At 43.9% G+C, this 13,613-nt stretch overlaps 1 protein-coding gene across 11 annotated transcripts in view; it reads left to right on the top strand.

Annotated features, from left to right (window-relative positions):
• The window catches only part of LOC128328269 (ankyrin repeat domain-containing protein 26-like), a 206,753-nt gene that overhangs the window by 25,341 nt on the left and 167,799 nt on the right, over positions 1-13,613 (top strand). For 9 of the 11 annotated variants that reach the window (XR_008309108.1, XR_008309107.1, XM_053258090.1 and 6 more), the window contains 4 exons: positions 4,540-4,573; positions 7,853-7,919; positions 11,502-11,562; positions 11,949-12,913. Coding sequence is in view for 9 of the 11 variants with exons in the window: in XM_053258090.1 (XP_053114065.1) it covers positions 4,540-4,573; positions 7,853-7,919; positions 11,502-11,562; positions 11,949-12,913 (1,127 nt within the window). In the remaining 2 variants the exon portion in view is untranslated. Of the gene's footprint in view, positions 1-4,539; positions 4,574-7,852; positions 7,920-11,501; positions 11,563-11,679; positions 11,871-11,948; positions 12,914-13,613 lie in introns of all 11 variants that reach the window. The other 2 variants (XM_053258093.1, XM_053258092.1) reach the window with 2 other exon arrangements.

The following is a 13,613-nucleotide window of genomic DNA, read 5'->3' as shown; positions in this document are numbered from 1 at the left end:
CACCCAACACCGAACTCACTGGTGGTTGACTGTGCAACCACTGCAAAAGGGGGTAGACGACATACCACCCCGGAGGACAAGGAAGGGAGAAAGCTTGATGGGTTGGGTCGCCGCACCTATTCCACCGCATGTCTTTCCATCAAGATAGCGAACTATATTGTCTGCCAGGCCAAGTATACCCATTCGTTGTGGGAAGCCTTGTTTGATCAGCGCAATTCCCTGGATCCTGCGGAATTCCTAAAATTGTTTGAGGCCACTTTTGCCAAGACAACATCTACTACCAGGCAACAGTTGGCAAATGCTAAGCACCTCGCCGAGTCTGAGTCGCGCACGTTAATGTCCTCCATCATTCTGCGGAGACATGCTTGGCTGAGGGCGACCGGCCTACAGCAGGACATGAAGGATTGAATAGAGACCCTTCCATTTGACGGGAAAGGCCTGTTTTCAGACAAAACAGATGAGACAATGGAGCAGTGGAAGAAGTCCAGACTGACTGCTCGTTCTTTTTTGACTCAAAAGGCAACCCACCCAAGATATCAGCCATACTAACAGTACCAGCGCAGGCAACAGAACTACCGGCAGACGGACCGCAGAGACTAAAGGCGCTTGTCTCAGAGGTATAACAAACGCCCTTTCTACAACAGGAATAAACTGAACCAACAGGGACGTAATGAGGCTGCACAGCAGCCCAAACAGCAGCTTTGATCTGGGCGCCAGCCCACTAGCACCTGGCAGCGACAGATCCACCAGTTGCTCCATGGAGAGAACATACGACAACGTAGCAGACAACAAGATCTCAAGGACCACTATCTCCTTGATGTCACTTCCGAATACCATCAAACTGGCCAGCTACGCGCCAGCGTGGCACCACATAACATCGGATCGCTGAGTTCTCCGCATTGTGAAGGAGGGTTATGCGATCGAGTTCAAGGAACTCCCACCCTTCTCGGGGATAAAGTATACCCCCGTGACTCCGGTGCTACAGGAAGAAGTGCTTCAGTTGCTACAGAAGAAGGCGATCTCTCCGGTGCAGTGGGCACAGGGACAGTCGGGATTCTACTCCCGGTACTTCCAAATCCCGAAGAGGGATGGAGGCATTCGTCCCATCATGGACCTAAGACACCTGAATCTGTACATAGAAGTTCGCAAATGTCGCATGACGACGTTGCAGGCCATCCTTCCTCTTCTACATGGAGAACAGTGGATTGCAACGTTAGACCTGAAAGATGCATATTTTCATGTGGGCATCAGGCAGACTCATCGCAAGTACTTGAGGTTTACATTGGGGACGTGCCTGTACCAATGCAATGTCCTACCTTTCGGGTTGGTGACTGCCCCAAGGGTTTTCACAAAAGTGGTTGCAGTCGTGATTGCCCATCTGAGAACGCGGGGCCTGTCGATTTATCCATATCTCGACGATTGGCTCTTGACATCAAAGACAAGGGAAGAACTCTTAGCTCATGTAGAGTTGGTGACGTCCTTGCTAGAAGACCTGGGCATCCAGGTCAGTTACAAGAAATCCTTCTTCACCCCGTCCTCCGGCCTCCAATATATTGGGGCACAACTGGACATGCTGGCGCAGATGGCCTTTCTACCAGAAGGCCATATCCACCGTATACAAACTCTGTTGCTTGCCTTTCAGGAAACACCCTTGCAAAGGGCACATCAAGTTCAAGTGCTGCTGGGTCTGATGGCTTCCTGCACAGCAACTGTCCCGTACGCACGCCTGCGGATGAGGGTGCTGCAACAGTGGTTCCTGGGGGCTTACTGCCCAAGAACCGAGCCACAGAACAAACTGGTGTTGCTCCCTTCCCAGGTACTGAAGTCCTTGCTCTGGTGGGGCGAGAGGAAGAACTTGCTTCGCGGAATGCCTTTCAAAGTACCCGAGCCCTCTGTGACGGTGACTACAGATGCCTCAATGACGGGGTGGGGTGCCCACCTGGACCATTTCACGGCACAGGGTCTCTGGTCTTTTTCACAGACTCGCAGTCACATCAGTTATCTAGAGCTTCTCGGGGCCTTCAAAGCACTACAGGCCTTCAAGCTGCACATAGCAGGCCAGGTGGTGCTGTTTCAAATGGACAACACCACAGCTATTGCTTATGTAAACAAGCAGGGCGGAACGGTATCGAGGTCGCTCTGCAACCTCAGCTTACAGATCTGGGACTGGTGTATCCCCCAGTCGATTCATCTCGTTGCAATCCATATCAAGGGGACGCACAATTGCCTGGCGGACTCACTCAGCAGGGAAGTGCGTCCAAGTGTTGTTCTCCCCCAACACGAGTGGGAATTAAACGCAAAGATCATACAACAACTTTTCCAGTCTTGGGGTCCAGCCCAAGTCGATCTTTTTGCGACGAACGTGAACAAGAAATGCAACAGTTATTGCTCTCGTATGGGAGCCAGCCATTTGTTGCGAGGCGAGGCTTTTCAGTTCCGTTGGACGGGGGAACAATTTTACGCATTTCCTCCAATCCCCCTGTTGACCAAGGTTGTGGCCAAACTTCTTCAAGAGGACACCCAGGCAATCCTGATCGCGCCGTGGTGGCCGAGACAGCCTTGGTACACACATCTACTCAGACTCTGCGGGGGGAACTACAGGAGACTTCCGTGGTGGCCAGACTTACTGACTCAGAATCACGGAGAGACCTGCCACCCAGATCTATCCATCCTGAACCTAACTGCATGGAGGATAGGTTACTGAAGAAGATTCTGTTAGACACTAGAAAGCTGTCAACTAGACGCAATTACAACGCTAAATGGTGTAGATTCTGCGTTTATGCGGCCTCTAAGGGATTCAGACCTAGGCAGGCTACTCTCAGGGACGTACTTGTCTATCTTACCTCATTAAAGAGTGCGGGCCTTGCAAATGTCTCCATTAAGGTGCATATGTCTGCTCTGTCGGCGAGACATACCGGCTGGGACGGGGCTACTTTATTCTCCCACCCAAAGTGCAAGGTGTTTTTGAAGGGTATCAACAATCTCTATCCTCCGATGAGGCCACCGGCGGAAAAGTGGAGCTTGTCACTGGTGCTAGCGACACTCACGGAAGCTCCCTTTGAACTGTTGGCGAAGGCCTCTCTGAAGCTGACGACGCTCAAGGCCCTCTTTCTGGTGGCCATCACCACTGCGAAATGGGTCAGTGAACTTCGGGCCCTGCGAATTGATGAGCCTTACACTGTGTTCTATCCGGATCGGGTGGTGATGCGCCTGGATCCGGAGTTCAGGACCAGGATTGTCTCAGATTTCCACCTGAACTCTAACATTGTGCTGCCGACCTTCTTCAGAAATCCTGAAACGCCTCTAGAGCACTCCATGCATTCTCTGGATGTGCGAAGAGCCCTGCTGTACTACCTACATGCTACGAGGCACATTAGGCGTACGGCCAGCCTGTTTGTAGGCAAAAAGGGTAAATGGCAAGGTTTGTCTCCTAGCAGACAAAAGATCTCTTTCTGGATTGTGGAGATGATTAAATTGGCATATGATTTACAAGGGATGACCCCACCGTCCATGCTCCGCGCTCACTCAACCAGGGCTTCAGCGGTTTCAGCTGCACATCTGGTGGGCATACACCTCAGCGATATCAGTGCTGCAGCAACCTGGACATCCCACCAGACCTTTGTAAGCCACTATGCTGTGGACTTCCGTAATGCAGCTCAAGCAGACTTTGGACGGGCGGTCCTAAAAAGGGTGCTGCAGTAACTTGTTGCGCCCACCTCCAGGAAGGTTGCTTGTGATTCACCCACTATTATGAATGTCCAGGACCACTATCCAGATAAACAGGTTGCTTACCTGTAACAGATGATCTGGTAGTGGTCCTGGACAGTCATAAGACCCGCCCATCCATCCCCACTGCAACAGTACCTTTATAGTGAAGAAGATACTTTGGGCCGACAGCCATCAAGAAACTGAATATGAGGACGCCCAACCGCCACTAGATGGTGCTAGTCACGTGCAGTAGGCAGTTGCCGGCGTCTCGAGGAGCTATAGAATTCTTACTGAAGCTGGTCTGTGCAGGCGCAGAACCCACTATTATGACTGTCCAGGACCACTACCAGATCATCTGTTACAGGTAAGCAACCTGTTTTTACTCATTTTGTCCTAATCAAGTGATCCTGATTTATTTAACCAGAACCTTGAAATTAACAGAATCTGAAACCAAGATTCAGATCCATAACCACATGGAGGGCAGCCTCACGTTTAGACTTGATTAGTGAAGAATCTTTCTTGCTTATTTTCTGTGCTTCTTGAAACTAGCATTAATCTCTGTAGTGCATAATCTGATGAATAATTCATAAAGCTTGATGTCATCTGGATGCTTGTTAAATTTTATATAGCTGTTGAACTTGTACAAGGTGAATAATGCAGTTTCAGTTTTTCAGGAAATTTCACTTCATGTCTTTATACTTTTTTATAATCATGCTTTAGCCTAAAGTGTTATGTAAATTAAAAATATTTGCTTTTTGTTGCCATAGAAGTTCCTTTTAAAAACTGTTACAATTGTTTCTTGTCATTTTGTTTGTTTGTATTTTTGAACAGTTGTAGATGACCATTCTTCTGATGATTCCATAAGGTGAGGTTTTAATTTATTTCAATTCAGTAAATCATAGTAAACTGTAAGTTCTCAAGCAAAGAACTTTCCTCAAATTCTGAGGACCTCTCACAACCTAACTTGGAGGTGACCACTCCGGATCTTATAGACCAGGCTTCCCCAACCTGTGGCCCTCCAGATGTTGCCAAACTACAATTCCCATCACCCCCAGCTACAACTTATTGTGGCTGGGATGATGGGAATTGTAGTCCAGCAGCATCTGGAGGGCCGCAGGTTGGGGAAACCTGTTATAGACCATGAAAGATCCCCAAGTCTCTACTGATCGACATCCAGTATGATATAAGTCTCTCAATTTTCTCTCTTGGTACATTTCCGGGTGGGCTTGCAAAATTACAGATTCCTCTTTCAATGATTAGATAGGATTATTTGATATTGTCATGTTGCAAGAGACATGGATTCGTGGGGAAATATTGGCTGAAGGTTTCATCCCATTCTCAGTGGAGGGGAAGGGGTAGACTTCAGGTTGGATTGGTTACTCTAATTTCCACAAAATTACAGGCTAGTGCTAAGCAGAAGCAGTTAGATCCATGCGGACTAATTATTATTTTTAGTCAACCTCAGTTGTCATCGTATTTTGTCTATTAACATATTCCTCTCCCCACTTACTATACCATCTTAGGCCCAGGAACAATGGCCAGCATTAGATGAATATATACCTTCCCCAATGCTAGAATTGGTCCTAATAACGAGATGTTATGTGCACATTTTAATGCTGTCCCTCCTATGTATGAGGAAGGAAGTCCTTTATTAATACGAGCCTATAAGGCCACTAAAGTTAATTGGCGGGGCCACCATCTGATGCAACTTGTGTGTATGTTAGATTTTCACAAACTGAATGGAGTGATATGGAGTGATCACCCCATCGAATTTACTTATTGGTTTGGGTGTGGTGCTAACTCCATAGATTATGTTAAGGTCTCATGTGACTTACTGAATAATGTGGCCTCTCTCTTGGTTGAAGCTCGTTTTGAACATTTGCCCTTATTCTTGGAATTAGACTTAAAAGGACTACATGCATATAATGGACAAATTTATAGCGGCCCCATAGGTAGACTTAGGCTTCCAAAGAATTAGGTGGTCCATTAGACTGTGAAAAGCAGTATCAGATTTCTATCTAGCATTCTTTGGAGAATGCTCACCTCAGTTATAATAGAATTATAACAGCAGAATCACTGGAAATAGCTATTCAGTCCTTTTGGGGGCTGTCAACAATCTTGAGAGATGTCCTTGAAAGCAAATTACATATAGTGGGGGCCACTCGACATGAGAACAATTATAAATCTCAATCATGGTTTGACCAAGAGTGCAGGATGGCTAAGCATTCTCTGGTGGCTAATTTTAAACAATGTAGGCTAAATAACTGCCCTTTTATTCCTTCTCCTCTGCAGATGCAGAAGAAACAGTATAAGGAACTAATTAAGAGGGGAAAAGAGGAAACACAAAAAGAAATTTGGTCTAAATTGATCCAGGCCTCTACATAGAAAAAATCTCCCTCCTTTTGGCATATTGTAGCAGGCACATTTCCTAGAGACTCTACTAAGATAACTTTCCATGTATCAGCCAATGTTTGGGAATCATATTTTTCATCACATTATATCGCTGATTCAGTGCAGATGACCTCTATTACACCCAATCTAGCTCATCTGCTTTCTTGGCCCACCAGAGGCGTATCTAGGGAAAATAGCGCCTAGGGCAAACACTGAATTTGCGCCCCCTGTCCAAGCATCTGACACCCATCTTTCAGATGACTTTACCATTATATCAGCTGAAAAATACAAGTCAAGCTCGTTAATCTTTTAATATTTCAAAAACTATTTAGCAGTGGACTTAGCCAGACCAAAAAATGCTGGAAAACTACAAATTTCAGTATGTGGGGGCTCATGAAATACCCAAATACTATGTGGAGATGTACTTGGAAAACTAAACAGAAGTGCCTGTCTAATTCTCAACTATGCATTGTAGCATCACCATTACATAAGTTTTAAAAATCAATGGAGAATTTGACTTTTCCCAGATACTCTGTAAATAATTAAAGGATATGCAGAGTAAACTGTGTCACTGCTTGGAATATATTCTAGTCTTTCAGAAAGACAGTTAAAATGAGAGAAAGAGAGCAAGAAACTCCCAGTGGGCCTTAATATTAAGGGTTTCACACTGATTCAAAGACAAACACCATTAATAGCCATATTAGCAAGACATCACATTTAACTCACTTATCACAAGAAGCAAAGTAAGAGAAAATGAATACAATCCTAGCTCTTAAGCGTCTGCTCAGTATTCACAAGCCCTGATTCTCTGTACATAGTGCCAATCTGAATATGTGTACAGTGTCTTATATTATATATTTATTATTATTATTTTTACCCGTAGCCCCTTTGGGGGGCTTCCTAAAGGCTGGGGGGGGGGTTGCAAAGATTCCCACTCACCCCTTTGGCCTCTAGGGCCTCTCAGGGACCATTTGAGCATGTGCAGTGGCCATTTTAAAAAATAATCTTCTTTTTTTAAAAAAAAGGCCACTGAAAACAAAATGGCCACCGCGCATGCTCAAATGGCCTCTGCAAAGCCTGGCATGACCTAGAGCCTCACAGAGGCCATTTGAGCATGCACGGTGGCCATTTTGTTTTTGGCAGCCATTTAAAAAAAAAATAATTTTACAAAATGGCGCCCCCCTTCAAGTGGCGCCCAGGGCATGTGCCCTGCCTGCCCTACCCCTAGATACGCCCCTGTGGCCCACGTTCATTTCTGAAATAAAAAAGCTAATCACACAGCTTAAACAGGGAAAAGGACCTGGGGCTGATTACACCTCTGCTAAAATCATTCAAAACAATATTGACTGGTAGATCCCAGTTCTGGCAGATCTTTTCACTGCTATTGATCATTCTGTCAGATTCCCAATGATTGAGACCTGGCGATAATAGTCCTGCTCTATTTTAGAAAAGGAGTGATAGCTGAGCTTGCATATTATCGGCCGATTAGTTTACTTAGTAATGTAGTGGGGAAGCTTTATGCCAAATGTTTATGCTGGAAATTCAGGTCCTGGTTATACAATGAGAACATTCTGGCTGTGGAACAGACAGGTTTCAGGACTGGCTGTTGTACAATAGATCAATTTCTTGTCTTGCAACCTTTGGTGGAGAAGTACACCTTTAGGCTACGTGCACCTCTTGTTTGCTGCATTCATTGATTTCAAATCGGCCTTTGAGTAAAGGATTTTAAAAATGATTTTTGTTTTTGTTTAAGGGGTTCTGGAAAAACAGATGATAGCTGGCGTTCTTCAGAGGGGGAAGAATTAGACTTCAGCCCTAAGGTAAAGTTTATAATAGATTTGCAGAGTTTACAGTTGTGGGGACTTGTGGAGTTGGGAAGTTAAGATATTACACCCCTGGAGGCTGACGTATCCAAAATAATTCCTAACAGTTTCCTGTTGACAAGGCTGATGCTTCTGTTGAAGCCCTGGTGGATCTCTGGGCCACAAAACTGTCCCAGATGGTTGACAGAATTGCATTTAGGCACCCTTTCCTACTTATCAGAGCCCAATTGATTCCTTGGTTTTCCATGGAGCTAGGAGGCAAAGAAACAATGGGTATAACAGTGCATAGATGAAGGAGAACTCAGAGTTTACATGACTGCACTGAGTATTTTAGAGCTTATTCTATGGCGGTGATGGTGACAAAACATTAATATATCTTGCCACCATTTCATCTGTCCAAAGCCACCTGGTGAGCTTTTCTGAATGGTGGAAGTGCTACTCCATCTGACCCCATAGAAAACATTGTTGATTCCTCATTAACCTGCAGTGACATACTTGCAAGGCACTTTGCAGATAAATTGGTTGCATTTGTTCTGCATTGGATTTCATGGTGCATTCAGTACAAATGCTTTGAGAAAATGAGAGTGTGGTTTTCGGTATGATCCACTGGAGATGTTTCTAGACCCTTATTGAGAGATTAGGATAAATACTTGCCTTGCCCCTTTGACTGGAAGTCAGGTGCTCAGTAAAATGAGGATGCAAATAGCAGGAGAAATATGCGGGGGGAGGGCTGTAGATGTACCACTGAGCACTGCTGCTGAGTGTGGCAACATTGTGACTGAGAATGTCGACAGTGTGCTTGGAGAGGTACAATCTACTACCTCTTGTATCTAGCTGGAAGAGGGTGATAAGGCCAGAGACAATTTATTAATGCTTCATTAAGGAGTGAAGTGGAACTGACCACCCTGAAAGTTGAATATTGTGGGGGGTAATGTTTCAGAAAAGTTCTACTAAGCCAAACCGAAAAAAAGTTGTTCTAGTAAGAACGAATCGGCTTACTTTCCTTTCTCTGTCTCTACAACTGGACTGACTATGGTTCAAACTTAGGTTCTCAAGCTAGATCTCTTGCATATCAAATATTCCCGCATCCGCCATCTTGGATCATGGTGGATGACATAATTACAAACTATACCATTGAGGTGTCCCTGTGTGTCACTCACTACAGCTGTACCAAATTTGGTCCAAATCGATTAGACAGTCCTTAAATTAGTGCATATGCACCTCAAAAATTCACACATCTGCCATTTTGGATCGGGGTAGTTGACATAATCACAAACTACGGCATTGAGGTTTCCCCATGTGCCCCTACAGCTGTAGCAGATTTGGTTAATATCAGTTAAGCGGTTCATAGGTTAGCCCACTTGTGCCTCAAAAGTTCATGCGTCGGCCACCTTGGATTGGGGTGGATGACATCATCACAAACTATGACGTTGAGGTGTCCCTATGTGTCCCTACAACTGTACCTGATTTGGTTCACATTGGTCCAGGCACTGAGAAGTTGTTGTTGTTGGTGGGGGCACACGGACATACACACAAAAATGTGTTATGTGGGTGATTTCATAAGCCTCCTGGAAAGTAGGCTAAATTGGGGTTAGGTTTTGCTAGGCTGCTCCTGGAGGTTTGAAATTTTAAATATCTAATCTCTTACCACTTCTCAGCTGGTGTGTGGGTTCTCCAGAAAGTTTAAATAACCAACCCTGCACACTACCTGAGAAGTAGTATATGATTGGGCATTTAGACTTTAAACCTCCCAGAGTTGCCCGCTTGCCAGCTAAGAAGCATAGAGGCTTCTTCTGGGAGTTGACAGTTTTAATATTCATCCTCGTGCACAGGTTGAGAAGCAGCAACTGATTAGGTATTTACACTTTAAACCTCCTGTAGCATCCTATGCACTCCATCTCAGCTGGCGCGTAGGCTGCTCCAGGTTAGGGATGTGCACGGAACTGGGCAGGGGTGGCAGGGATGGGTAGGAGTTTAAGGGCGGGGGAGGGTGCACATCCCTCCCCCAGCTTCCCCCCTGCTGGTGCTGGAGTTTTGTAAAATCCTTCAGGGCGGCAGCATACCTCCCTGCTTCCCCTTCTTCTTTGGCTGGAAATGGCTGGAAGTACTGGGCGCATGTGCATGCACGTCAGACGGGCTTCTGTGTGATTGTGATGTGTGCATGTCCAGCGTGCGCATGCACGCATGCCCGGTACTTCCAGCCGAAGAAGAAGGGGCGACAGGGAGGTACTACCCTGAGGGATTTTACAAAACTCCAGTGCTGGCGAGGGAAAATTGGGGGGAGGGATAAGTGCACCCTCCCCCACCCTTAAAGTCCTACTCCCCACCCCCGCCGAACGTTTGAACTGGCCATTGTTCTAACCTGTTCAGAGGCCCATAAAAGGGCCTCCGAACAGGTTCGTACACATCCCTACTCCAGGTAGACCAATTTAGTTAAGGGGTAGTTCAAGGGATTGCCCCAGTGGGAAACCCCATGAATAACTGAAACTACCCTCGTGAGAACTAAATTGGTCTAAAAGGAAGTTGCCCATAAATGGGCAAAACCACAGGAGATGAACCCTTGAAAGTAAATGGTCACCTGTATTTTGAATTGACTAGAATCTGAAAGGTCTGAATTTGAGTCAGAAATGGATCTGGGGAGATGGGTGAATGCCAAAATTCCAGTGTCTTAAACAAATTTCACCCCATCACTAAGTGCATGTACTGTGTTAGAGGCTGTGATGGGTATCACTTATTGCTTTTTAATGGCATCGTTTTGCTCAGAAAAGGATTTTTCAAATGTTCTTAAATCTGTTTTTTTTTAAAGGAATTAATAAGATTTGGAACATCCTTGTAGTGTAAGAATTAGAATGTTTACTGAAACAAACCAAGTCATTTTAAATGATAGTGGATATTGCATTTTCTAGATGTCTGTACATTTATGTTTACATTTTAAAAATGCAATAAAAGTTGAAGTAAGCATTCTGAATATTGGGTGCTTTTGACACGCCTGCTTCTGGTGTTCAGTGGATTAAAGATTGTGGTTAGTTTGCACTAATGTTTTTCTGTTGATAAATGGGGTGAAAACAAAAGGTGGTAAAAATAATCATTTTGAAATTATACCGTTCACTATCCAATGCAAGTAGAGGGTTTGTTGCCATTGTGATGCAGTATAAAGAGTGTTGGACTAGAACCAAGGGAAAAAAGGGTTCAAATCCTCAGTTAGCTGTGACTCTCATGGGTGACCTTGAGCCTATATTATATTTTCCTGAATAGAAAACAACTCTGAGTTTAAGACGACCCTCTTAAAAATATGGGTGGCATGCAAGTTTTACTATTTACCCCAAAGGAAGAAGAACCTGAATTTAAGTTGACCCCCCAAATTCTAACATTAAAGAACTTGGGGAAAACCTAGTCTTGGATTCAGGTAAATACAGTAACTCTCTCTCAGCTTAACCTAGCTCATAGACTTGTCATGAGGATAAAATGAGGGGTGGGAAAAAGTCATATATGTCATTTGTAGCTTCTAGGATTGGAACAGAATATTATTATTTAAAATAGAATAACCTTTAACGTGATCTGTGATTCCCCCACCCCCAGAAACTACAGAAACCAAGTTTGGCTCAGCTAATGAATGTTTCACAGCAGCTCAAGAAAATTAGTAAGTTACTTGGAATTAGTATTATTATTTTATTTATTAGCAGCTTATGTGAGCATATGCATTTTAATGACATGTTCTTCTGTGTGTAATTTTTGTGTGTTTTGTATTTTGATATAGTAGATGAGAAAAGTAGCATAATCAGAACAGAACGTATAGCCAGATCACAGCAAAATAAATCAGATTGTGAAGTTGAAGATGTCAGTGAATCCCTTCCTTTGTCCCAAGTTAAATCTTTCCCTCATCCTGTCCGTTCCTCACCTGGCTCCTTTTCAAAATGTTCCCAGATGACTTCCCACTTGGGCTTTAAGGTAATACATTTTAATTTAAAAGCATCAGTCTGTTTGTTTATTGTCCATATTTTTATACCCACATACGGTTTTATGAAGACATTGAAACTGGAAATAATCGGCCATCAAAAGAAAACTTTAAAGCAGGGGCTCAAATATCTGTTCACCCCAACCAGCAAGAATTGAAAGATCAAAGTGATTCTCTTGCAAGCAATGAGGAGGAAGAATATGAAGAGGGAGAGGAAGAGGAGGAGGAGTCTGGAGATGATGATGAAGAAGAAGAGGAGGAGGAAGAGGAGGCAGTGGAAGAAGATGGGGAATCAGAAATGGAGGATGACTTTAGTGAAGAAAGGGAAGATGAAAACATAGTAGAAGAAGAAGAAAGTCAGGGCAAGATAGAAAATGAGGAAGAGGAATATTTTAACTCAGGAGAGAGAGAGGAATTGTCAGAAATGTGTGTAGATAATGAACATGAAGCGGGGGGCAACCATGCAAATACAAATATTTCTAGTAGTAATAATGATATATGCAGTGTAGAAGAAATGCAGGGAACTGGTCATATGCCTGTGTCTTTTATAGCTGGGAAATATGAATGTTCAAATGAAAACGGAGCTATTAGCAAAGTAAATAATGAACTACCCAATCATTCATCTGAAAGGGTAAATAATAATGAAGCTAAGGAAGTCAATGAATTTCAAAATCATGAAATTCCACATGAGTGCCAGGAAAGTGTTGTTTGTTCATTGGAGACTTTTGAAGCAACAGCTTTGACCAAAGCTGCACTTGCATCCCCCTTGAAAAATAATAATGACAATGGGAGGAATTCAAATCTGAGCGATTCCTTTGAAAGTAATGATGATCATGGGTCTGAGGTAGAACTTGAAAAATGCAAAGCTAGACAGCAGAACTCCAAGAGTCCTGTTCTTGTGAATTATCAAGATGGCAGAGGAAAACAGTACATGGATCCAGAAGAACTACAGAATGCAATATATGAACCACTAGTACAGAAAAGTGAAAACATTGAGGAAGAAAATCCAAAAGAAATTATTCCACCTAACAGCAAAGTAAGTGAATCTAAACATCATGGATTTTTCCATCAATAAAGCAAAATGAAAGGTATAAAGTGGACTTCAGCAAAATAATTTACATAATTCATGCTATTGTATTGACAAAAGAACTCTAAAATCCATGACTTGAATAGTTATATCTTCATTATGTAATAATTTAGGTATCATTTCTGGTTAGGTTCCTGTAATATGTTATACATGGAGTTTCCCTTGAAAATTATTCAGAGCCCTCTGGTTTAGAGTAGAGCAGTTAGTTTTTTAACTGATATGCATGATTTTGATTGCATTTCACAATGGGGCTGTGCATCAGCATGTCTAATGCTGATGAATATGTAGGAACCTGCTGGTGATGCGGGGAGGCATTCACTCCCACACCTCCATGCAGTTCCAGGCATGTGGCACAGAGGGGCGCTCTTTAACAGAACCTGGGTCTGTGGCGGGCTGGCCAGGAGGTCATGTGAGCAGCTGGGAATTGTAGTTCTGTTCAGAGACTTTCCCTATTCGCAGAGCTGTTGAAGAGTTCTGCCACCCCCGTGCAGGCAATGCATTGAACTATGCAAGGATGGCCACAGTGGCAGTGAATGCCTTCTGCGCGGAACGTTTCACCAGCTACCAGTTTGTTTTCAAGCACAACTCAAGGTGTGCTGGTTTTATACCAATAAAGAAAGCCCTAAACAGCTTGGGATTTGGGTGCTTG

Source organism: Hemicordylus capensis, chromosome 5 (genome assembly GCF_027244095.1).
Source record: "Hemicordylus capensis ecotype Gifberg chromosome 5, rHemCap1.1.pri, whole genome shotgun sequence".
Taxonomy (NCBI): Eukaryota; Metazoa; Chordata; class Lepidosauria; order Squamata; family Cordylidae; genus Hemicordylus; species Hemicordylus capensis.
The sequence above is the reverse complement of the archived record's forward strand: the minus strand, read 5'-3'. Positions and strand labels throughout refer to the sequence as shown.